Genomic DNA, 22,890 nt, shown 5'->3' with positions numbered 1-22,890 from the left:
TGTATCCTAATCTAACTCAATTAAAGAGCTGAAACTGTACTATAGTGAAAGTATGGTACCGTATCCCAATCTAACTCAATTAAAGAGCTGAAACTGTACTATAGTGAAAGTATGGTACTGTATCCAAATCTAACTCAATTAAAGAGCTGAAACTGTACTATAGTGAAAGTATGGTACTGTATCTCAATCTAACTCAATTAAAGAGCTGAAACTGTACTATAGTGACAGTATGGTACTGTATCCCAATCTAACTCAATTAAAGAGCTGAAACTGTACTATAGTGAAAGTATGGTACTGTATCTCAATCTAACTCAATTAAAGAGCTGAAACTGTACTATAGTGAAAGTATGGTACTGTATCCCAATCTAACTCAATTAAAGAGCTGAAACTGTACTATAGTGAAAGTATGGTACCGTATCCCAATCTAACTCAATTAAAGAGCTGAAACTGTACTATAGTGAAAGTATGGTAACGTATCCCAACAAAAAAGAAAATTTGAGTCAAAATGAAGTACATTTAAACTGTTCCTTGTTAGTGTGTTATTAAACAAATAACACAAACCTGAAGTTTTCTTTTATGAATGTTTTCCATATAACTTTATTTAGACAAATAGACAGATCAATGTAAAGAGTTGAGCAAAATACAGTACAACTACAGTACAAGTCACTTTCACTGGAAAGATCAGTTCAAAACACTCCACTGTAAAGGTCCTGTGAATCAACCACAGACAAAATAACCCACTCATTCAAAATAGATGCATGTCTGATACAGAAACTGCACATTTGGAGCAATTCAGTCAAAAAATATGATTATCTTGAAGTCTTTATTCATACTCAAGTCTTCTAGAAGGCCATCGATTGCAATCGAGTCCTAGGACCACATGTTCAGCCTTATGATCATGTAGAAGGAATCACCTGGCTCAGGTGCATTAGGAGCTGCAACAGAAAACAGGCTATGCGACCTACAGGACTGGATTGGGAATCTCTGAGCTTAAGATTTAACTACTTCTCATTTTTATTTTCATTTCAAACCTGATACAAAAATGTTTTTGCTACCGAAAAGCCAGCATTGCACAAGCCGAGCGCCACGTTTTCATGGCAGTTTAATAAATAACCGTATCTGGATATGATTCTCCTAGTCTGACCAGTGCATTAAATAGATAATCCTTAAAATCTATATAAATACGCAAGTCAAGCATATTGTTCACTTATTCTACCCGAGTCACTCACTAAATTGTGGATATGGTGGATGATGGCATTGTTGTTTATAACCAAAGTGATAAATATCTGTAAATGTTTACTGCTGATCATCATTCCTCATCTGCAACAAAGTAAAGTCAGTGTCGGCGTCACTTTAAAAAAATGTAACTGCACAATTCAACACGATCAATACATAAATAACTGGAATAAGTGGCAAAGAGAGATTGCAGTACTTATTAGCATATATTGAAATGACTGTCTGAAGCATTTATAGAAAGCAATGGTGAACTTAAGAAAACATTCCTCCAGAAATCCAAAAGATAGCAAGAATATAAGAGACTATAAAACTTTTGTAGAAGTGGAGAAAACTTCAGAGAAGAGTAATGGGGGTGGAAATGGCACTAATATGTTAACATTCTTTTTTTCCCCAAAAAATGAGACAAAAATATACTCAAACCGTGTCTCACGGTTGCACAACAGTCAAATTTCATAGAAAAACCTCAACATTTAAACCTTTGCTTGGAGGTCTTACTCTATACAGGCTAAATTTGATTTGGCAGCAAAAAAACATCAACCTATGTCTGAATTCCAGGAGTTCGTAATAATTCTACAATCTTTAACGCTGCAGTTATCACAATTCCAGAAGTAGAACTTCACAGCTGTTGGAATTCTAGATTTCACTAAAATCTTAGAATTACATAACTGGAACTTCATACTTTTCATGAATTCCATAGTTTGAACTTCATAGCTCTGGAAATGTTTCAAGTTCACACAATTCTAGAATGAGAAGATCTTCCAATTCTAGAGCTTTAGCTCTCTTGGAAGCCTTTAACAAGATCTTGAAATTCAGTAAGTGGAACTTCATAGCTCTTTTGGAACTCCATATCAAGAACATCAAAGTTTCAACAAAATCTCAGAATTCCAGATTTAAAAACTTCATAGGTCTAAATTCTAGATTGGGAAGATCTCCGATGTCTAAAAATGGAACTTCAAAGCTTTTGGAATTTCAGAACAAGAACTTTAAAGCTCTTTGAATTCTGACTTCTAAAAGTATAATTTCATCGCTCTCAGCATTCCAGAGTGAGAACAGCTCTAAGAATTTTGAACAAGTACACATTTCTAGAATGGGAAGATCTCTGAAGCCAAGAAGTGGAACTTTGTAGCTAATAAAACTCCAGAAGAACTTCAAAGCTATTGGAATGTCAACAGATGTAGAAGTAGAACTACCAATACCTTTTAGAATGATGGAACTAGAACTTCAAAACTCTCTTTTTAATAAACTCTCAGGATTCTGAAACTGGAACTTTTAGCTCTCACGTCTTCCAGAAGTAGAATCTCAGTTTTTAGAACTACAGAACTGGAACTTCAAACTTCTCACAATTCCAGAGTTAGAACGTCATAGCTCTTGGAATTTTAAAAAGTTTACACAATTCTAGAATGGGAAGATTTCTGAATTCTAGAAGTGGAACTTCATATCAATTAAAATTCCAGAACTAGAACTTCAAAACTCTTGGAATTCTAATAGGTTTCAACAAAATCTCAGAATTTAAGAACTTCATACTTCTTAGAATCACAGAAGCAGAACTTCCATAATGTTTTCCAAATTAACCAAACATTTGGAAAACATTATGGAAGTTCTGCTTCTGTGATTCTAAGAGATATCCACTTTTTGCTTTTTGTGTGGGATTGTTGGTTTAAAAACGCCCTCCTTTCACACTAGTTTCTTTTTTGGGTTGGTTCTTTTTCCTAAAATATCCGTCATTGGGCCTCATTCACCAATATTTTCTGAAGATTTTTTTTTATTATTATTATTTGGTCTAATACAAAGTCTAGGTCAGATTAAAGGTATGATTTGTGTTTTTAAAGTGCAGAATTGTTCACAGCTCTGCTTTAATAATGATGATCCTACTGTCCTCCTACACTGAACACTCTCTATCTCTAAGAAGAAACACTGGAGAACGTCCGAATCTTCATGGAAACTGCATCAGTGGGTTTTAAGAGGAAATATCTTCTTGAGAACAGTTGGTGAACAAGGCTCAGTGTTTTTATGTTTATCATGTTTATGTACATGTAACATTCAGCCAGTGTGCCAAAACACTCTTAAACAGATGTCCCAATGCACTAGAAGATCTCGCCCAACCTAATTACCTTTCTAAAACCTCTGATTGATTGTCCACGCACAAGCAGGGGACTTGGCAAGCCTGTGGCACAAAAGAAAAACATCTCAAGTCGTAAACAGGTCATATTCTCTTGACTTTGTGTGCTTACTATCATTACCTGACTTCATTCTGGTGGTAATTAACTCCACACTCTGAGGAACACTCTAAAAGATCTGTGCTAGCGTTGTCGGTTTGCTAAAACTGGCGTCTGTACTTGGTTTTGCTTGGGTAGGGGAGATGGTACAGCCAACTTAGGACAAGCTAAAGCCTAGCTACATCGGTTAGCCTTCTGGATAACTGGGCAAATATATTGTCAGAACCTACAGCCTCCATTAGTCCCTGCAATACGCTTGGTTCTAGCGAGACTCAAGGCCATGTGTACGATCTGCTTTTTTAACAAAATAGAAAGAAATTTAAAAAAAATATTCACAAAACTGAGAACTATTAACCCATTTAAACAGAGGCTGTGAGAGAGTAAGCACTGATATTTAACAGGAAGAGTTCATACAGTGGTACGACCAGAAGATCTCAAACAACCGAGAGTATTCAGGAGGAGGAGGAGGGGTGTATTGTACTGTATGGTGTGCCTATGGACGTTGGGACAGGGGCTGTGGTGGTCCTCTGACCGTGCTGTTACATGCAGTCCACCACGTTGCTAGACCCTTGACCCACGTCTCGTATCTGACTGATGTGGGTGGCGCAGACGGCAACTCCGGCACCCGCCCTGCAGTGAGACACCGAGCCCACCAGCTCCCACCTACGCACAAACACAAAAGACATGTGTAAAGCTGTATGGACGCACTTATAATATAAATACAAAACTGATACACAAACATGAATCCAGTACCTCAGGCGTGTCAACAAGACAGCAATGTCCTAATTCAGTGCTCCCCAGCCCCATCCTGCACATTTTAGCCTTTACCCTGCTCAAGAACACCCACTTCAACTTCAAGCCACGTGAAGTGATTAGATCCTCGAATTCATCCTCATTCTTTCACACGAATGAGCCATAACATTATCACCACGCACAGATGAAGGGGATAGTGTTGATTATGTGATTATCTGAGCATGTGAAGCATTAGTGACCTTAGAGCTGGATTGTGTTCCTACAGTTATTCAAAATATGGCCGGTTAGAGAGGGTTTTTTATTTTTGTTTTGGAGGGTTCCAAAATAACAATAAATATGTGAATACTGGCACTACTGTTGACTAAAGTACTGGGACACCTGCTCATTAATATATTGTTTCTTCTGAAATCAAGGGTATTAAAGAGCTGATCCTGCTGTTGTTGGAGTAACTGTCTCTACTGTCCAGAGAAGAAGACTTTCTACTAGATTCTGGAGGAGGAGCATTGCTGTGAGGATTTGATTGAATTTAGCAACAAGTGTTAGTGTTAGTGAGGTCAGGATGTTGGATGATTAATCACCACCCAACCTCACCTCATCATCCCCAACTCCCCAACTCATCCCATCCAAAAGTACTGGATGGAGCTCCTCCACCACCATCATTCCAGAGAACACAGCTCTTCTTCCACTGCTCCACAGCTCCTCAATGCTGGGAATCTGCTACAGACTTTTCTACAGGGACTAGAAAAGCCATGTGTGTCCGTTTCTAATTAGGTCAGATGTGTCGGAGCAGAGGACAGGCTTCTCCATGAGCAGCGTCTCGAGTCTCTGCAGGTTCAGTCAGTGGAAAGGCTCACCTGTTCATTCGCGGGTCAAACGCCTCCACCGTATTCAGATAGATGTTTCCATTGTGGCCGCCCACTGCAAAGACCCTCCCCATCACTGTTGCGACACCAACTCCGCCCCTGGGGGTGGTCAGCTCTGCGACATACTCCCAGCGATGCATCCTGGGATCGAACCGCTCCACCGAACTCAGTGGAGAGTTATCGTCGAAACCTCCTAAATAAATACATAATAAAAAAAAGTTGATTTAAAAAAAAAAACGGCAACTTCTTAAGATTTTATTCCAAGTCATTCTGGAGTCAGCCCCGACCTCCGGTTGGGAAAATAAATGAACGCAGCATTTAACGTGCGCTAATGTTAGCATCTCCTTCCGACAGATTATTATAGGTCCCTTACAAGCAGCTTGTTGCTACGTCACAGAACCGAGCTCCACTCCCTCACTGCTCAGCCTGCAGCTCCTTCTCCAGCCAATTCCACCCCGTCTCCCAATCACAGATTATTTCTTCTCCGTTATTGTTGTATTATTGTTTATTCTTGTCTATTGTCTTGTCTATTCTTTATTCTTGGCTGATACCGATTTGCCACTATCTCCATTGGCTGCTCAATGGAGGTCTTATTTTTTATGTTTTATGTTATTTATTTTTCTTATTTTCTATACAAATAAATTTGACTTAACTTACACACAGTATCGGTATCAGCAATGGAAGGCACAGATACCATGAAGCTTACTGACCCCGTACTTTCTTGTTTACAGACTTTATTATAAAACTAGTAAAAGCCCGTCATAAATAGTTATTATCATTAAACAGTCATTTAAAAATGTTTCAGCACTTTCTGTTTCCATGTGATGTTGCTTGTGATGTTGCTTGTGATGTTGCTTGTTTAAAGGAAACACTGAAGTTTAGTAGCTTCTCACACAGAGATGAGAACCTGAATGTGAAATTTTCTGTTTCTAAACTGGTGGGTTTTTTTCCACGGCTCTGAAATGTGAATTTAAACACCAGTTAAAGCTGTTTGCTGAAGCTGAGCCAGATTCTGCTTCCCTACCTGCTCGTGTTTCTACATTGTGGCCATTTTTATTATGCTATTTTAATGTTATTACATCTTATTCAGGATCAGACAATAAAAAACTACAGCCTATAAAAAGTAGAACTCTGTAAATATCAGGATTTAGAGCACCTATCCAGCATTAAGTCAGAGTTGATATCAGTATCAGTACTCTGGATCAGTAGATCATTGAAAATCTTGAAATCTGTGATATCAGTGCATTCCTAGTTCACGTTTACTTTTTGGTTCATTTTATTATTTATAGCAACGCCGTTTAATGGAGTGATACAGTGTTCGTGAAAAAAGCACTCTGCTACGTTGAAATATTAGGATGGTTAGACGCCTCGAGATCAATCAGCTTGCGTAGCCAGAACTAACTGATGTATAAAGAGCTACTGTCAGATCCACAGTATAGAGAAAAGGGACAAAAACAGCAAAAGTCCAGAATTTTACGTGATAGTGACAAAATACAGATGTGTGTATACAGCTGCACAATCATAACTATACCCTAATCCTTGTCTCATACACTGCATTCACATTCTTATATGTTTATTTTCTATATATGTTGTGTATATTTTATTGCTTATCGCTGTAGATTTTAGATTTTATTGTTTAATTTGTGATTTTTGACATTTCTTGATTTCTTATATTATATATTTCTAATATTATTATTATATGTCTCTATTTTGTTTTTATGAGTGGACAGTCATTCAAGCATTTCACTGCTAGTTAATCATATATATATATATAGAGAGATTTTTTATATATATAAATAAATAAATATACATATATATATATATATATATATATATATATATATATATATATATATATATTTTATATATATAGTAACTAATGATAAAAGAAAATATTAACTATGTATTTTTGTATTATATTATTGCACTTTCCATACATATAGCAGCACAAAGTGATTTACAATTTAAATAAAGTATGTTTAAATCACATAAATGTTAAATAAAAATATAAACAAGATTATTCACATTTTAGATGTTTAAATGTTTTATTTAAATGGTATAAACTAAATATAATGTCTGAATTGTGCACAAAAATGTCAGATTTTAGGTCTAGTTTACTGTGAATCTGAACTTTTATATAGAATTAAACTGGGGTGCCAAAACTGATTATTTTAAGGTTAACTCTTAAGGTTAACTCTTCAATTTGTTTACTAAAGAAGCACAACACTGTCAAACAGTCTGGAAATTCACCATAACGCTCCATAACAAAATGGCTGTATTTAGACCCTGAATTTAGACCATAGCTTAATCTTATATATATATATATATATATATATATATATATATATATATAAATTTTTTAATTTATTTATTTCCCCTTTCTCCAGATGTTTAGTCATGTCCAGTTTCACCCCCTATCAGACATGACACCACCAGGCTAACTGGAGCTCCACCCGCTTTAAGGAGAACACTGCCAATTCAGTTCTGATAACAGAATGAGTGTCTGAGAAGAGAGATTGGCCATCAAGAGAGAGCAAGGTCAGTTATGCTCTGCTGGACTTTGAACAGTTCAGCTACAGTAACACCACAGTAAAATCATCCAACAGACCAGTAAACATCTTTCAAAACGCTGTTATCTCACATTCTTCGGTAAACTGGGGCACAAACCCAGGAGCTGTGGAAAACCAATCAGCTGAAATGGACACTGGATGCTGGAGCTGTGGAGATGTTATTAATGTCAAGGTTATTAAATACGCTACTGCTTGTGCCCAGTCTAGTGCGCCGGCTCTCTAAAAGTTCTCTAAAACTCTACATTTTTCTTTCTTTTAAAGTGTTTTTATTTACTGCTCTTTAATATTTTAGACAGACGTCCAACCAGACACCAAACAAAGAAAAGGAAGCCCAGCTCTGCCTCCGTTTTAATCTGTTAGTGTGAATAAAACACAGGTTAAACCACATACTTGCTCTAAATACCCATAAAACTGAAGAGATGCAACACAATAGTAATATAACATTACATAATTATATATAGTAAGTAATAATTATCTTATCTTATCTTATCTTATCTTAATAATAATAATAAAAATAATAATAGGAAATATTAACTATTTATTGCGCACTTTCCATACATATAGCAGCTCAAAGTGATTTACAATTTAAATAAAGGTTTAAATGACATAAATGTTAAATAAAAATATAAACAAGATTATATTGACCACAAATTCTATTTATTTACTCATTTTAAATGTATTCACAATGGAAAAAAGGTTTAGATGTAATGTTTTATTTATCTGTTTATTTTGGTACATAAATATAAACTAAATATAATGTCTGAATTGTGCACAAAAATGTCAGATTTTATGGTTTAGTTTACTAACTTTCCAACACTGTCAAACAGTGTGGGCTGTGAAATTCACCATAACAAAACTGCTGTATTTAGACCCTGAAGTCGACTAATGCTGACACACAGGGATCCCGTGAGTAAAACCAGCAGCCCAGTGCGATTACAAGAGGCTGAAATCAACTGAACCTGGCATAAAAGTCATGTGTTAAAGCTACTGTTCAGTCACTCATTCACAAACACGTGACTCGTATATCAAAGTTCAGCTGTTTCATGTTAACAGTAATAATATAAGAGTCAAGCTGCTGTTTGTTTTGGGGGTTTTTTTACGGTTATTCCTGTAGGATGAATTTAACCTCTGTGGTGAAAAAGATTGCATCAAACAGCACCTAATATAACACACTTCGTATCGGGTCGACGACCTAGGGAAGGTTAGCCTTGAGCTAAATTACACTGTGATGGAGATTTGGATCTGTTTTATGAGCATTTGGAGCAAATTACGTGGTTTATTGTGTGTTTTATTCACACCAGCGGCTTAATAACAGAAACAGAGCCTGGCTTCCTATTCTTGTGTGTTTTGGGTTAGACAGCTGCTGAAGAACGTGAGCACAGAAGGAATGAAAAAAACGAATAAAAACACTAATAAACCAGATTAATTTGAGTTTTACAGAACTTTTAAACCAGTCTACGCACTAGACCTCCAGTGTGTGTCCATTTCGGCTGATGATCCTTCCACAGCTCCTGGTTTTGTGCCCCAGTTTACCAAACTCACACCAACAGCTCAATCACGGAAACAGAGCTGGGCTGCCTTTGTAGCTCTTTGCCGTGGTTCTTGTTAAGACTTCTGCTTAAAAACATAAACGAACGTTAATATAAATATAAAAATACATAAAAAAATCAATCCAACATCTTTGATCTCTGACCCCAGATTCAATCGATCAGTCAAAACATGTTTGAAAACAGGAGATGCTAGGCTAACATGGCTAACAAACACTGGACTAAGACTTAGGTCACCAATCTCATCTCTGTATAAGCGTCTCTCAGAGCTCCTCCAGAGCTTCGTTAGTTTGGTGAACGGATGTGGTTCAGAACAGTGTGGCTTATGTTTATATTTACGGCATTTAGCTGAAGCTCTTCTCCAGAGAGACTTTCAAGGTTACTGGTATTACAGAGGAGGGCTAGTGTAGTGTTGGGAGTCTTGCCCAAGGACTCTTATTGGTGTAGCACAGCATAGTCACCCAGACCAGGAATCGAACCTCAATCTCCCACGTGGTGAGGTGGCTGAGGTGTTGTAGTTGCACCACACCAACCACCTACTTGGCCTATAAACAGAAAAATAAACCACTTTCACCTCAGCAGCACAGTGTGCTGCATCACTCCACTTCACACTGATCTGTAATAGGGACAGTAGAGCCGCTATCGTTGCTACTCATGGCTCGGCACGGCAGAAGCTGCACTACATAACGCTGGTGGTAGTGCGGGCAGGAGAATGCTTGCTAGAACCTGCTAATCGCTGGTGTAAAATCCGCCTCAGTCCACATGCTTCCTTACCTACCACTGACAGCTCTGTATCTCTCAGCTTGTCCAGAAATGCATGTGTAAAACATGTGTAGGGGGAGCCCACGAGTAAATAACAAGAAATAACAATTCTCACATACTGCTGCTTTAAATGTTTAAATTAGGTCAATTTACATCATACTAAAGACCAGGACCTGCTGGACTCTTTTCTGCTCACTCCTTCTACAGAAGCTGGAAGCCTTGGTGCAGTCATGGATGATCAGTTATCGTTCTCAACTCATGTTGCAAATCTGACTCAATCTTTCACCCTTCCTCTCTAGAGAGTCGGCCAGGAGCTCGTTCAGTCTCTCGTCACTTTAAGACTTGACCACTGCAGCTCTCTTCTGGCTGGTCTCCCTCTGCTCACCATCGATGAGCGTCCAGACTTTTTTCTGTCCTGCACCGAAGTGGTGGAACGAACTTCCCCTGGGTGTCCGAACAGCAGAGTCCAACGCTCGCTGTCCTCAAACCCAGACTGAAGACCCTCCTCCTCTGAGAGGACTCAGGTTAAGAGAAGAGTACTATGGTCTCCATATTGACTTGTGTTTAGTAGAGTCTAAGATTAGAGGATCTTTGGGATTCTAGACGATACAAACTAGCTGAAGGTATTTTCTGAGTGAACAGTGAAGTCGCTCTGGATAAAAGCGTCTGCTAAATGTCTTGAAATGGAAATGATTTTAATTCATTTTTGTATTTTTCGAGTTGAAGGGGCTCTTGTAAGAAATTCAAGGTAAACTCATTCCATGTGTCGGTCTGTAGATTTTAGTGCTCCACTGTCGGCAATCCAAACAGAAAAGCCAACAGAAGAAGGAAAAAGGTCTCCCTGTTCCTCACCCACAACGTAAAGGCAGCCGTTGAGTTCGCTGACCCCATTCCCAGCACGTCTCTGTCCCATCTCTCGAACATCGGTCCATTTGTTGAGATGTGGGTCGAAGCGCTCCACGCTGGAGAGAGACGCTACACCATCGTTTCCTCCCACAGCATACACATAGCTCTGACAGCAAACACACAGAGAGAGAAACAAGCGTTCGATTCAATTCCCAACACTCTTCCTAACAGAGCGCTCTGACCTTTTAAACATACACCGAGATACTGCACAGTCATGCTTTGCCAGGAACCCAAAGAGCGTAACTGGCCTCACTCTCTCTGACTGTGTACTCCAAAACTGGGTACCCCCATCACTCAACGACTAACGTGCTTACCAGTCTGTGCTAGTTAGTGTTCTCTAAGCATGTTGAGCTCCAGGGGAGTCGCATTAAGAGTGTGTTTATACACTCAAGAAAATGACACACTGTTAGATATTAGTCCAATTGAACCAAAATTAGGGTGAAAAAGGGGGACGTATGATGCACGTATGACTAAAGGTGGGTGTGTCCACAGGTCCTGCATGATCGACACAACAAGAAGCAAGAATCAAAAAACGTTACGGACTAGGGGGAGGCCTTAGGGGGAGGCCTTGGGGGGAGGCCTTGGGGGGAGGCCTATGAGGAGGCCTATGAGGAGGCCTATGAGGAGGCTTAGAGCGATTCTCAGGGCCTTTGACTCGACATAAAATGTAGAGTATTTTGGCAGAATTGGAGCCCAAAATCACTGGCAGCACCCCTGGCTGTACCCTTAAACCTGGTTTAATAAACCACATCATCTTAATAATCAGCATGAAACCACATTTTTACTTAATGAACTTGTTCATTGTCACTAACTTTAACACTGTAAAATTTTAAAAACACTACCGTGGCTGCATCCCAACTCCCCCGACTTTTCTGAGGCAACTACACTACTGAATGCAGCTCTAATGGTGCCTAGTTTTAAACACTGTAGTGGTTGTGGTAGTGTGTGGTTTGGGACACTAAACTAAGGCATTAGACAAAAGTAGTTAAAGCACAGAAACGTGGGCAGGTCATATATGTGTATTATATGTGTATTAATCAAAAAATATTATTATATTATTTTTAATATTATTATTATTATGGTGTAAAAATACTCTATATTTGTTATTTTAGTCAAATGTTCTGTTTCAATAAGTGGGACAATAATTTTTGCCCAATGTAGGACAGTTCTAAAAGTGCTTCAGCCTAGAGAGAAAATGTGTGGAGGGGTACGGATTGTGTGATTTCAACAGTTATTTAACCAGGTTTAAGTGTTCTAGTGAGTACTGTGGATCTTTATGGTGGAGGGCTACCTATTTCTATAATCATATTAAATATTTAGGGGTGGTGATAAAATTGCTGACCATAAACAACTATTAAATTGATGTTATAGCGTCCCACATTCGAACAGCGCAGACCCACATTAGGAAATGCAGACTGTCTGAGACAGCTTAGCCTGAAGACAGCCTTTATGTGAAATCCGCATTTCCTCTATACATACTGAGGAGGGATTGGTGTGGGTTACGGCATTTACTTTCTGAAATGCTAATTTAGGTTAATTAACTCAATAGAAATGAACCAATTTATCATCATTAATTAGAAACCATACTTTCCTCTTACCCCCAAAGCCACAGAGCCGACTCCTCCTCTCGGAGTGTTCATGGAAGCCACAGCGCTCCAGCGGTCCGACTCTATATCATACCGCTCCACATCACTGAAACAGGAGTTATCATCCAGACCACCGATAGCATAGATAGGACCTCCCAAAGCGGCCAGCGCTATGCCCCTCCTACAGAAACACAACCACACAAATGTTCATGTATAAAACACACACAAACACACACACACACACACCAGGCTCAAAAAACTCCAAGAAGAGAGTAACGTGTGAGAACTACCGCTTGGTGTTCATAGAGGCCTTCATCATCCACTTGTTGGTGAGAGGATCAAACATCTCCATATTGCCCAGGTGTTCACTGCCGTCGTGACCGCCCACTGCATACACCTTCCCTGTGGAAACAGCACAGTCACACTGAAGAAGACCCCTTTACAGTGACTCTACTAATAACAGTGGTGGAGGTTCTCCATCACTGTGTTCATCATTAGAACATCTCCAAAGTTCTCCTCTCTCATGGAGTCTAGTGTTATTTAGAGTTCTCCTCAGATCAGCACCTGGTTTGGTGGTAAATCAGGGCTTAATGATGGTAAATCAGGTGAGCTGCTGCTGCTGCTGCTGCTGCTGCTGATGGAGTTGAACACATCCTCCACGCTGTGCTGGCTGGACTGGGGGGGCGTCCAGGAGAACCCTGGAGGAACCGAGCTCTGTTCTTCAGATTAGCTCACCGACAAGATCTCACTACTTTCTTTCTTCAGAATGAGAAGCTCTTGTTTCTCCTTTTCACTGGATTCATGTTCAGCTGCATTATCTGTTTTGAGGAGATCTGGAGCTTCTGCAGTAGAAACTCTGTACTGTATAACTTCACAGCATTCCTGCATCCATGTCACTCTCATCTAACCCTCACTCTCTCTCACCTCCAACTGAGATCACTCCCACGTGTCTGCGTCTGCTGTTCATCTCCGGGCCAAAGAACCAGCTGTTTTTACTGATGGAGTAGCACTCGATACTGCGGAACGGATCTCCAGAGCCGCCACGGCCCCCAACGCAGAAGAGCACACCTGCAGAACACAGAGGTCAACAGAAACACTTACAGTATAAGGTGAGCACATCATGTGTGATCTGGTTATATATATATATATATATATATATATATATTCATAATTACCTCATATAAATACAATCTGGAAATAAATACCTAATAAAGCTGCAGTGTTTTTTTTTTTTTTGTTTTTTTTACATCATTTAAATCCTTTATATTGTGTCAATAATGAATGAACCAATAAAAATGCTCTAAAATGAATAAATAAACTATAGAGAATTTTAATTGAATATATATAGGTGTGTGTGATGTGATGTGATGTGATGATGTTAAGGCACCAGACTTATCACCAATATGAATATGCTACACCCTTGGTAATAAAGGATTCAGTTGAGTCGGGATAAGCTATTTTAATCACATACACATTAGTAAGGAATATGTACACAGAAATCTGAATGATTTGTAAAGATGTCAATACTGTAAAGAATGAGTACATTAAAAAAAAAAGCTTGTCTGAGTGTTTTCCCCTGGAAGATCTTACAAGCATTTGGTATGCAAGAGGTATTTAAGGAGCAGTCCACATGAGAGAGCAACACAGCTTGGAGAAGACGTGCCGTCTGCTAAAGGCGGTAGGGCCTAGCTTTCGAGTATTCTCAGTATCAGTTTTTATGTATTTTATACGTATTTTATATATATATATATATATATATAACAAACATTTGACCATTTCACATAGTTTGGCCCCTTGCTACTGTTGAGCTGCTGTTGAGAGGGTAGTTCACACTTTATTTATGCTAAAATATGGATTAAATCTCTATTTAATAACTAACTCTCTCTCCCTCCTACTCTCACACACATGGATTCCTCAAGCTTGTTTATTAGGCATTCCACATGTTTACTAGTTCTACCGCCCCCAAAAACTTAACTTGTGATTAATTATATAGTAATTGATCACAGAATATTGTTGTGATTAATTCAGTTAAATTTTTATGTAGATTTTTAAAGAACTTTTAATAAATTGAAAAATATATTATTATATATATATAGAAAGCAATTAAAGCAATTAAATATATAAAAGCAATTTAGTTCAATCAAGTATAAAAGTCAATAAAAATATTACAAACCACCACCAACACAATGATCTTTTTACCACAGTTTTTTGCCTCTACTTTCAAAATACTAGACATTCTGGATATTAATGGTACTAGATCTTCATTCATAACGTTCCGCAGCTTTCTCAGCCGGTACTAACACACTCTTTACATTCGCTAATGTTCTGCTGACCTGTTTGTGTGTTACCTGCATTTTAAATGAATGAAAGTTGCTATAAATAAAGCTTATTACTATTATCTATATCTCTGATCATCATTCTGGACTCATCTAACATTTCTGTCTTTCTGAAACTTCCTATGAAGGAACATATTAATGATGAACTGTAAACCTGCTAACTGCTATTACGCAACTGTTAAAAGGACCTGCCAGGACATGATGACCTCACCTGCCGTGTGTTTGCGGGGTGTGGTGCGGACCGAATACTCAAAGTCAGGCACGCTCTTGTTGCTGAGGTGCAGGTGGTAGTTCCTGGCCTCATCCAGCAGGTCTCTGCAGCTCAGGTTGGACTTGATCATCTCCTCTTTGGCCACAGTGCCGGTGAGGAAGTCCACCGGGAGCAGTGGGAGACGCACCTGTGAGGAAGCACACGAAGAAGAATGACTCATTCCCAGTAGGAGGAGTTTATCTGTCTATGCATTACTGATTAAAACACTAATCAAAACCTCAGAATGAAAGATCTAATAGATTTCGATACATGTCCAAAAGTTTGTGGACACCCCTTCTAATGAATGCATTCAGCTACTTTAAGCTGCACCCATTGCTGACAGAAATGTGCAAATGCACACACACAGCTTGTCTAGTCCCTGTAGAGATGAAGTACTGCCAATAGAATAGGACTATCTGGAGTAGATAAACATGACCCTATTGGCTCCATGCTGCCTAATGCCAGGCCTGGGCTACTAGAGGGGGTATAAAGCCGCCCAGCATTGAGCTGTGGAGCAGTGGAAGAACTGTGTTCTCTGGAATGATGGATGGTTGAGCTCCATCCAGTACTTTTGGGATGAGTTTGGTCATCCATCATCATCATCCAACATCCTGACCTCACTAACACTCTTGTCGCTGAATGCAATCAAATCCTCACAGCAGTGCTCCTATAAATTTAGTATGATGTAGAAATCATTTTTCCTGGACTGCAGAGACAGTTAGTCTAACAAAAGCAAGAGAAACGTGTTTTAATACTCTTGATTTTACAAGAAGCAATGAATAAGCAGGTGTCCCAATACTTCTGTCCAGCTAGTGTACATCATGAGAGGCTCCTGAGATAGCCCACGTTGTCTTGCTCAATTGCAAACATTCTCAACTTGGTCAGCTTAAAAAGACCCAGAGCTCAGAGCGTGATTGGTTGGATCCTAGCGAAGTTATAATGATGCGAGCATCACTAGACCTAACCTGAGACATGATCTGGTCGAGCCAGATCTCATGGTGCTGGGGGTTAGCTTTCAGCCACTTGACGGCGGCGTTGTAGACCTGCGTCTCCGAGTGGATGTTCAGGTCGCTGGAGCTGAGCAGCGTCTTCAGGTGCTGCGGAGACACGCAGGGGAAGTCCTCGCAGTCCACCACCTCGCGGAAATGCTCGCACGCGTAGCGGTCAGCCATGTCCATCAGGTCCACCCTGTTGTGGCTCTCTGCGAAGGTGCGCACTGCCAGGCAGTTGGACGGGTGGAAGTGGGCCTTCATGTACTCGCAGCAGGCCCGGGCCACCAGCTCCACCTGAAGGATGCAGGCGGCGTACAACAGCGGCTGCACGTTGTCCACAGTCAGAGTCAGCCGAGAGGAATAAGCGAAGCGCACCAGGTCCTGAATGGCATCACCGTCGAAATCGCGGATTTCAATCAGGTCCTGTTTGGCCTCGGCCATGTCCGAGAGGAACATGGCGCGGAAGTACGGGATGACGCAGGCCAGCACCAGCTTGTGGCATGGTATCAGTTTGTTCCCCACCTTCAGGAAAGAGGGAGCAGAGAAGAGACGTGAACCGCTGGATTTAATAAAACCAGACATGTGGATTTACATTCCCACTGGGGATTAAAAGATAGATGGGTAGGCGGATGGATGGATAGATGGATTGGTGGATGGATAGATGGATTGGTGGATGGATGGATGGATTGGTGGGTGGATGGGTGGGAGGGTGGATGGATACGTGAATGGATAGATGGATGGATGATGGGTGCGAGGGTGGATGGGAGGGTGGGAGCATGGATGCATGGATGGGTGGGAGGGTGGAAAGATGGATGGATGGGTGGGAGGGTGGATGGGTGGATAGATGGGTGGATGGTTTGGTGGGTGGACGGACTGCTGGGTGGATGGATGGACGGGTGGGTGGATGGATGGATGGATGGGAGCATAGATGAAAGGATGGATGGACGGACTGCTGGGTGGATGGAAGGATTGCTGGGTGGGTGGGTGGGTGGTTGGATGGATGGGTGTATGCTTCGGTGGGTGTATGGCTCGCTGGATGGATGGGTGGGTGAAAGGGTGGATGGATGGATGTATGGGTGAAAGGGTGGATGGATGGATAGATGTATGGATGGGTGAAAGGGTGGATGGATGGATGGATGGATGGATGGACGGATGGATGGATTGGTGAAAGAGTGGATGGATGGATGGATGGGTTAAAGGATGGATGGATGGGTGAAAGGGTGGATGATGGATGGATGGATGGGTGAAAGGGTGGATGGATGGATGAACGGGTGGATGGATGGATGGATGAACGGGTGGATGGATGGATGGATGGATGGGTGAAAGGGTGGATGAATGGATGGATGGGTGGATGGATGGGTGAAAGGGTGGATGGATGAAAGGGTGGATGAATGGATGGATGGATGGGTTAAAGGATGGATGGATGGATGGATGGGTGGATGGATGGATGAACTAACCTAACTTTTAAAAATCTTCAGTTTTTGCCATTTAGGTTTTATTTAAACATCTAATCTAAGATGTTTGGCTTTGAACAGACATAGAAAATATGCATATTCAAATATATTTTACCACACCTGGAATAAGAACTGCATTAAATAATAAATGTTATATTTCTCTAAAATGATGATCCATGTGGATTTAGTCCCAACTGTTACAAATGTTTACATATCGCCACTGTGCAAAAAACAGATTAACAAATATTAAGATATGATAAAATTACTACCTCAATTGTTTTTGTGTTTACAAAGTAATGGTCAAATCTTCAGACAAATAATATTAAATATCAAAGAATTAAAAACTGCTCAGTCTATTATTGTCATTTAGTAACTTGGAGATGTTCCTAAAAACCTTTTTTATATAAATATAAAATTAAATAAATACAATGGTCTTAATTCCTAAATTCCTTAATTTCTATATTCCTAACTATATTGTTTACAAATGTTTTGGCCCCCCTGTTTAAATAACTTGCCTTGTTGAAGATCTGAATGTAAATAAATGAACAAATTCCCCCAAAAATAAGCTTAAATACACAAGACAAAAGTATTGGGACATCAGTGAAAGAACGGGAGGTTCTGAAGAGCTCACTGAACTCCAGCGTGGTTCTGTATGTAATAGGAGACACCGCTGCACCACCAACAACAAGTCAGCTGGTGAAATCTCCTCCCTCCTAGATCTTCCTCCATCAGCTGTGAGTGGTGTTATTATTGAACAGTGGAAGAGTTTAGGAGGAACAGCTCACAGAGAGCAGCTCAGCCACCGAGTGTCTGTCAGACCACGTAAAGTTACAGAGCGGGGTCAGGGCCGAGTGCTGAGCTCAGAGCAGAGTGCAGAAAAGAGCTTAGAGTAAAGGGGGACCAGCTCCAGATTAATACAGCCTATGGGGTTAGAATAAAAGCTCCTGTAGATGGAATGTGGAGGCGTCCCAATACTTTTGTAATTGCTAGTAAATAAATAGAAACTGAGTTGACAATTTCTATTTATTTATGCATATAAACACACACACCATATAACATATGCTATACGCTTTGAACATGCTAAATATCTGCGTTTTTACCCCTAATATTTATTTGAAATCAATACATTAACAGTAATTGATTAGAAGTGAGTCTCTGTATAGGGTGTACAAATACTACAGTGCTGTAAACAGAGAAATAAACAAAATAATACTTAAGGTAAGGTCAGTTTTCCATTTTTTGAGCCATGTAAGAAAAACTAAATTATAAGAAAAACAAAAAGCTATGGGAGTCTCTACAGGCCGTCCATCTCCAGCATCTCGAAACACTATAGAAACGTTCAGGAGAAGAGTAAAAATGCTTGTGCAGAAGAGTGTAAAGGCTTATTAATTCATCCTAGAGCTCACTGCAAGCTAAAAATAGGCGCACACTGGACCACCAGCACATAAATAAATAAATAAACAAACAAACAAACAGAAAGAGCAAGTCCAAGGGTGCCAGGATCTGCCTCCGTCTTCAGCACCAGTCCCACAACCTCCATCCAATTGCTACGGTTACCTTGAGTGTGACGTCGCACAGCTCTCCGTTCTCATAGAACTGCCTGAGGGAGTTGTGGAAGTCCTTCCAGGCCTCCTGCGCCTCGAACACGAACGAGCCGTCCGCCTCGCACTCGCTGTCGGGCGACCGCGACGGACACTTGTTCCGGGGCTTGTGCTGTTTCCCGTGCTCCGGCACCATGTCTCCTGGAGCCATGGTCACTCACACACACGCCTGCACCTGCGGGGTGACGGAGGGTCGCTTAAACAGGGCAAAGGTGGCCTAAAGTATGTGGACACCTGCTCTAACAGTGTTGTTCCTTTTGTGGGTTTTTTTTGTTTTTTTGCTCAACTGCCGCAGAAACAGCCTCTGAGAAGGTTTTACACTAGATGCTGAACCAGATTTGATGGCATCCGGCCACACAGAGAGCATTGGTGAGGTCAGGTTCTGATGCAGGAGGATCTCGGGGCACTCGCGTGGGCAACTCTAGAAAAGCTTTGACCAATGCATTGAGCCTATGGAGACTATACCAGAAATCGCTGATCCTTACAGTAGCTCCGCTAGTTAGAAAAAAGAAAAGGTGTCTGCATACTTTCGGACACGTACTGTGAGTAAGAACAGCTCTACGGAGACGGATAAGAGTAGCCGGCTGGAAAATAAATTGACAAATTAGCAAACAACGCACAAATAACTCAAAGGATCTCTGGAAGATGTTGATCTCTGTACCTGTAGATCATCCCAAGCCTGATCAAGAGACCAAGAGAAGCTCCTCACGCTAGTCTGTCTGGTACCGCACTGGCACACTGCAGGGCACCGATGCCCTTATATATAAAGGGAAGCTCCCACAGCATTGATGGCCGGCCCCCTCTGAATGGACCCTCTGTAGGACACTCACCTCATCAACATTCATTCACAGCCCTGCATAAAGGCCAGCATGGATTTCACAGCAGTCCTGCATCAAAGGCCCTTTGTTTCTTCTGCCAAAGCCTCACTCACTCACAGGACGTGGGCTACGCTCTCCTCAACCCCTTTTCAGACCTCCACACTGAGAAATGTGAGGAGAGGGAGAAGCAGTCCTCGCTCACTGGCTCAACTATCCTGGACCGAAAGGACAAAAAAACTGAGCCGTTAGTGTTGAGCGGCACTGACAGAGGTGTAGAGCCTCCTAAAAGCATCCTCTGAAACAGTGACACAGTAAAAACACATCATCTCAGAGCTTCTCACATCATCTCAGAGCTTCTCACATCATCTCAGAGCGTCTCACGTCTTCTCATGTCTTCTCACGTCATCTCATGTCTTCTCACGTCATCTCAGAGCTTCTCACGTCATCTCAGAGCTTCTCACGTCATCTCAGAGCTTCTCAGAGCTTCTCGTGTCTTTTCTGAACTTCTCACACCTTCTTAGGTAATCTCACGTCTTTTCAGAGCTTCTCATCTCATCTCAGAGCTTCTCACGTCATCTCAGAGCTTCTCAGAGCTTCTTACGTCATCTCAGAGCTTCTCACATCTTCTCAGAGTTTTTCACGTCATCTCAGAGCTTCTCACACCTTCTCACGTCATCTCAGAGCTTCTCACACCTTCTCACGTCATCTCAGAGCTTCTCACGTCATCTCAGAGCTTCTCGGTCCCTCCAGCGTCTCTCAGCACAGGAACGGCAGCATGTAAGACTCTTCTCCAGCGTGAGAGGAGTAATCTACAGTAAGGCAGTCCAGAACTATAACACTACGTGTCCAAATGTTTGTGGACAGCCCTTCTAAACTTATAAACGCATTCAGCTACTTTAGGTTGCACCCTTTGCTGACACAGATGTGCAAATGAACACACACACACACACACACACACACATACACAGCTTGTCTAGTCCCTGTAGAGAAGTACTGCCAATAGAATAGGACTAGCCTAGTAGAAAGCCTTCTTCTCTGGACAGTAGAGACAGTTACTCCTACAAAAACAGGTGAAACTCTGTTGAATACTTATTAACAGTGAATGAGCAGGTGTCCCAATACTTTTGCCCATATAGTGTGTGTGAAATGTGAAGGACTAAATGAGACCAAGAAGAAGGCGGGTTCATTTCTCTATCTATTTTTCTATCCATCCATCAAGCTATTCATCTACCTGAGCGTCTATCCGTTCATCTGTCTGTCTGTCTGTCTGTCTATCCGTCCGTCCCCTGAGCTGAAATGAGAGGAGATGGTTGGCTCATACAGGATACTATGGAAATTGAGTGTTGGTATATTTAGAGCTATATTAATGCTGAATATTTATTAGTTAATATGATCATCAGCTGGAGTTACAGCTGTGTTTGCTGTCTGGGATGATCAAATTTACCTGCTTAACCTAAACAGCACCGAGTAACCCAGAAAGAGGTGCAGCAGGGCTGTATTACAGCTAATTCTCCACCCAAACTCAAGCTATTTTCTAATTCCCCTGACAATTTAAAATTCCACCTTAAATAGAGCGGCGGCTCAATACGGCGCCTGTGCGCTGACCCGCACTGTGAACGGTCCATTTAAGGTGGACCGGAAAATTACTCGCCACTGCATTTACACCCAAATCCCCGTGCTCCCCGTGTCTGCATTACACTGTGGGGTATACAGCACACTCTAGAGAGCCTATCCCACCTCTTACTAACGCTAAAGCTCTTAAATCCACCCCAAATTAAGAGCTTAACCCCGCAATCTGAGCGCAGGGCAGTGCAGGCTGCTAGCTTAGCCCCGTTAGCCGCGCCTGTGCGCTGCTCGGACCGGACCTCCGTCCCTGCTTCCTCCTCAAGCTCGAGCTGAACCATGAACCTAATATTTGGACCATAACCTGAATATTGATCATGCCGCTGTGCTCAGGTTGGAATATGAGCTGGGAAGTGTATATTTGCAGTTTTACCTCATGCTGAGTGGAACAGACCCAGCTTCCTCGACCGGAGGGGTTGTTGTCATTAAAGCGCAGAGCACTATGGGTAATGTAGTTTCAGGTTTATTTGTCATTTGCACATGTCAGGATATCTATGCATTGAAATGCTTGTGGTGAGGCTCAGGTTGATGCTCTACAGGAGGGCAAAACTGTATATATACTAAACATATTAAAATAAAGTTATATAAAAATTATATTAAATAAATATAAAATACACAAAATATACACAAAATACAGAATATACAAAGACAGGAGGGATCTGTGGAAATTCTTTGATATGTACATAGTCTGAGAGAGAGTGGAGCTAAATATCAATATGTATATTTATGTCTATTCCTGTTATATAAAGTGACTAGTGATGTTGTCCATAGCAGTGATATATATATTTATAGTATTAATAATAAAGTGTCCGAGTGCAGTGTTGGTGTTGATGAAAGGTTCACAGCTTGTTCAGGAACCTGATGGCTTGTGGGTAGAAACTGTTCATTAGCCGTTTTGTTCTGGCCTGGATGCTGCGGTACCTCCTGCCTGATGGCAGTAAGGTGAACAGGCAGTTGCTATGGTGTCACAGGTGGTTTCTAGAGGGTTGCTATTGCATCCTAAGTGGTTGCTATGGTGGTGCTAGCTGGTTGCTAGGTGGTGTTTTGGGTGGTTGTCTGGGGGTTTCTAGTTGGTTGCTATTGCTTTCTACGTGATTGCTATGGTGTTGCTAGGCAGTTGCTTTGGTGTCCCAGGTGATTGCTGTGGTGTCACAGATGGTTGCTGTGGTGATGCCAGGCAGTTACTATGGTGCTAGCATTTTGCTAGGGGGTGTTATTGGGTGGTTGCCATGGGGTTGCTAAGTGGGTGCTACGGTGTCACAGATGGTTGCTATTGGTTTGCTAGGTGGTTGGTATGGTGTCCCAGGTGGGTAAGAGGGTGCTGCTATGGTGTCTTACGTTGTTGCTATGGGGTTGCTAAGTGGATTATATGGAGTT

At 41.1% G+C, this 22,890-nt stretch overlaps 1 protein-coding gene across 5 annotated transcripts; it reads right to left on the bottom strand.

Moving 5' to 3' along the window:
- Positions 1 to 567: 567 nt before the first annotated feature.
- klhl8 (kelch-like family member 8) lies at positions 568 to 21,959 on the bottom strand. 5 transcript variants are annotated; one of them, XM_072661787.1, is made up of 11 exons: positions 21,887 to 21,923; positions 21,122 to 21,181; positions 19,029 to 19,247; positions 15,991 to 16,539; positions 14,987 to 15,173; positions 13,364 to 13,507; positions 12,730 to 12,841; positions 12,452 to 12,620; positions 10,800 to 10,959; positions 5,060 to 5,261; positions 568 to 4,115 (listed from the first exon to the last, which is right to left on the bottom strand). In XM_072661787.1, exons 3-11 carry the CDS (start codon positions 19,221 to 19,223, stop codon positions 3,992 to 3,994), a joined length of 1,842 nt encoding a protein of 613 aa, XP_072517888.1. In that variant the 5' UTR covers positions 19,224 to 19,247; positions 21,122 to 21,181; positions 21,887 to 21,923; the 3' UTR covers positions 568 to 3,991. The 5 variants fall into 5 exon arrangements, with proteins under 5 accessions (XP_072517888.1, XP_072517886.1, XP_072517887.1 ...); XM_072661785.1 differs by lacking the exon at positions 21,122 to 21,181 and having other exon boundaries at positions 21,887 to 21,959; XM_072661786.1 differs by lacking the exons at positions 21,122 to 21,181; positions 21,887 to 21,923 and adding an exon at positions 19,734 to 19,859.
- Positions 21,960 to 22,890: the final 931 nt, after the last annotated feature.

This window comes from Salminus brasiliensis, chromosome 18 (assembly GCF_030463535.1).
Source record: "Salminus brasiliensis chromosome 18, fSalBra1.hap2, whole genome shotgun sequence".
In the NCBI taxonomy this organism is placed as follows: Eukaryota; Metazoa; Chordata; class Actinopteri; order Characiformes; family Bryconidae; genus Salminus; species Salminus brasiliensis.
The sequence above is the reverse complement of the archived record's forward strand: the minus strand, read 5'-3'. Positions and strand labels throughout refer to the sequence as shown.

What these genes read in the sequence shown, in the direction of transcription:
- klhl8 (XM_072661785.1), bottom strand. Translation starts at nt 19,223, where the DNA reads ATGGCTCCAGGAGACATGGTGCCGGAGCACGGGAAACAGCACAAGCCC. An exon ending in GGGAGTGATCTCAGTTGGAG is followed by an intron (nt 12,842 to 13,363) that starts GTGAGAGAGAGT and finishes CTGTTTCCACAG; the next exon opens with GGAAGGTGTATGCAGTGGGC. An exon ending in TCGGCTCTGTGGCTTTGGGG is followed by an intron (nt 10,960 to 12,451) that starts GTAAGAGGAAAG and finishes GTTTGCTGTCAG; the next exon opens with AGCTATGTGTATGCTGTGGG.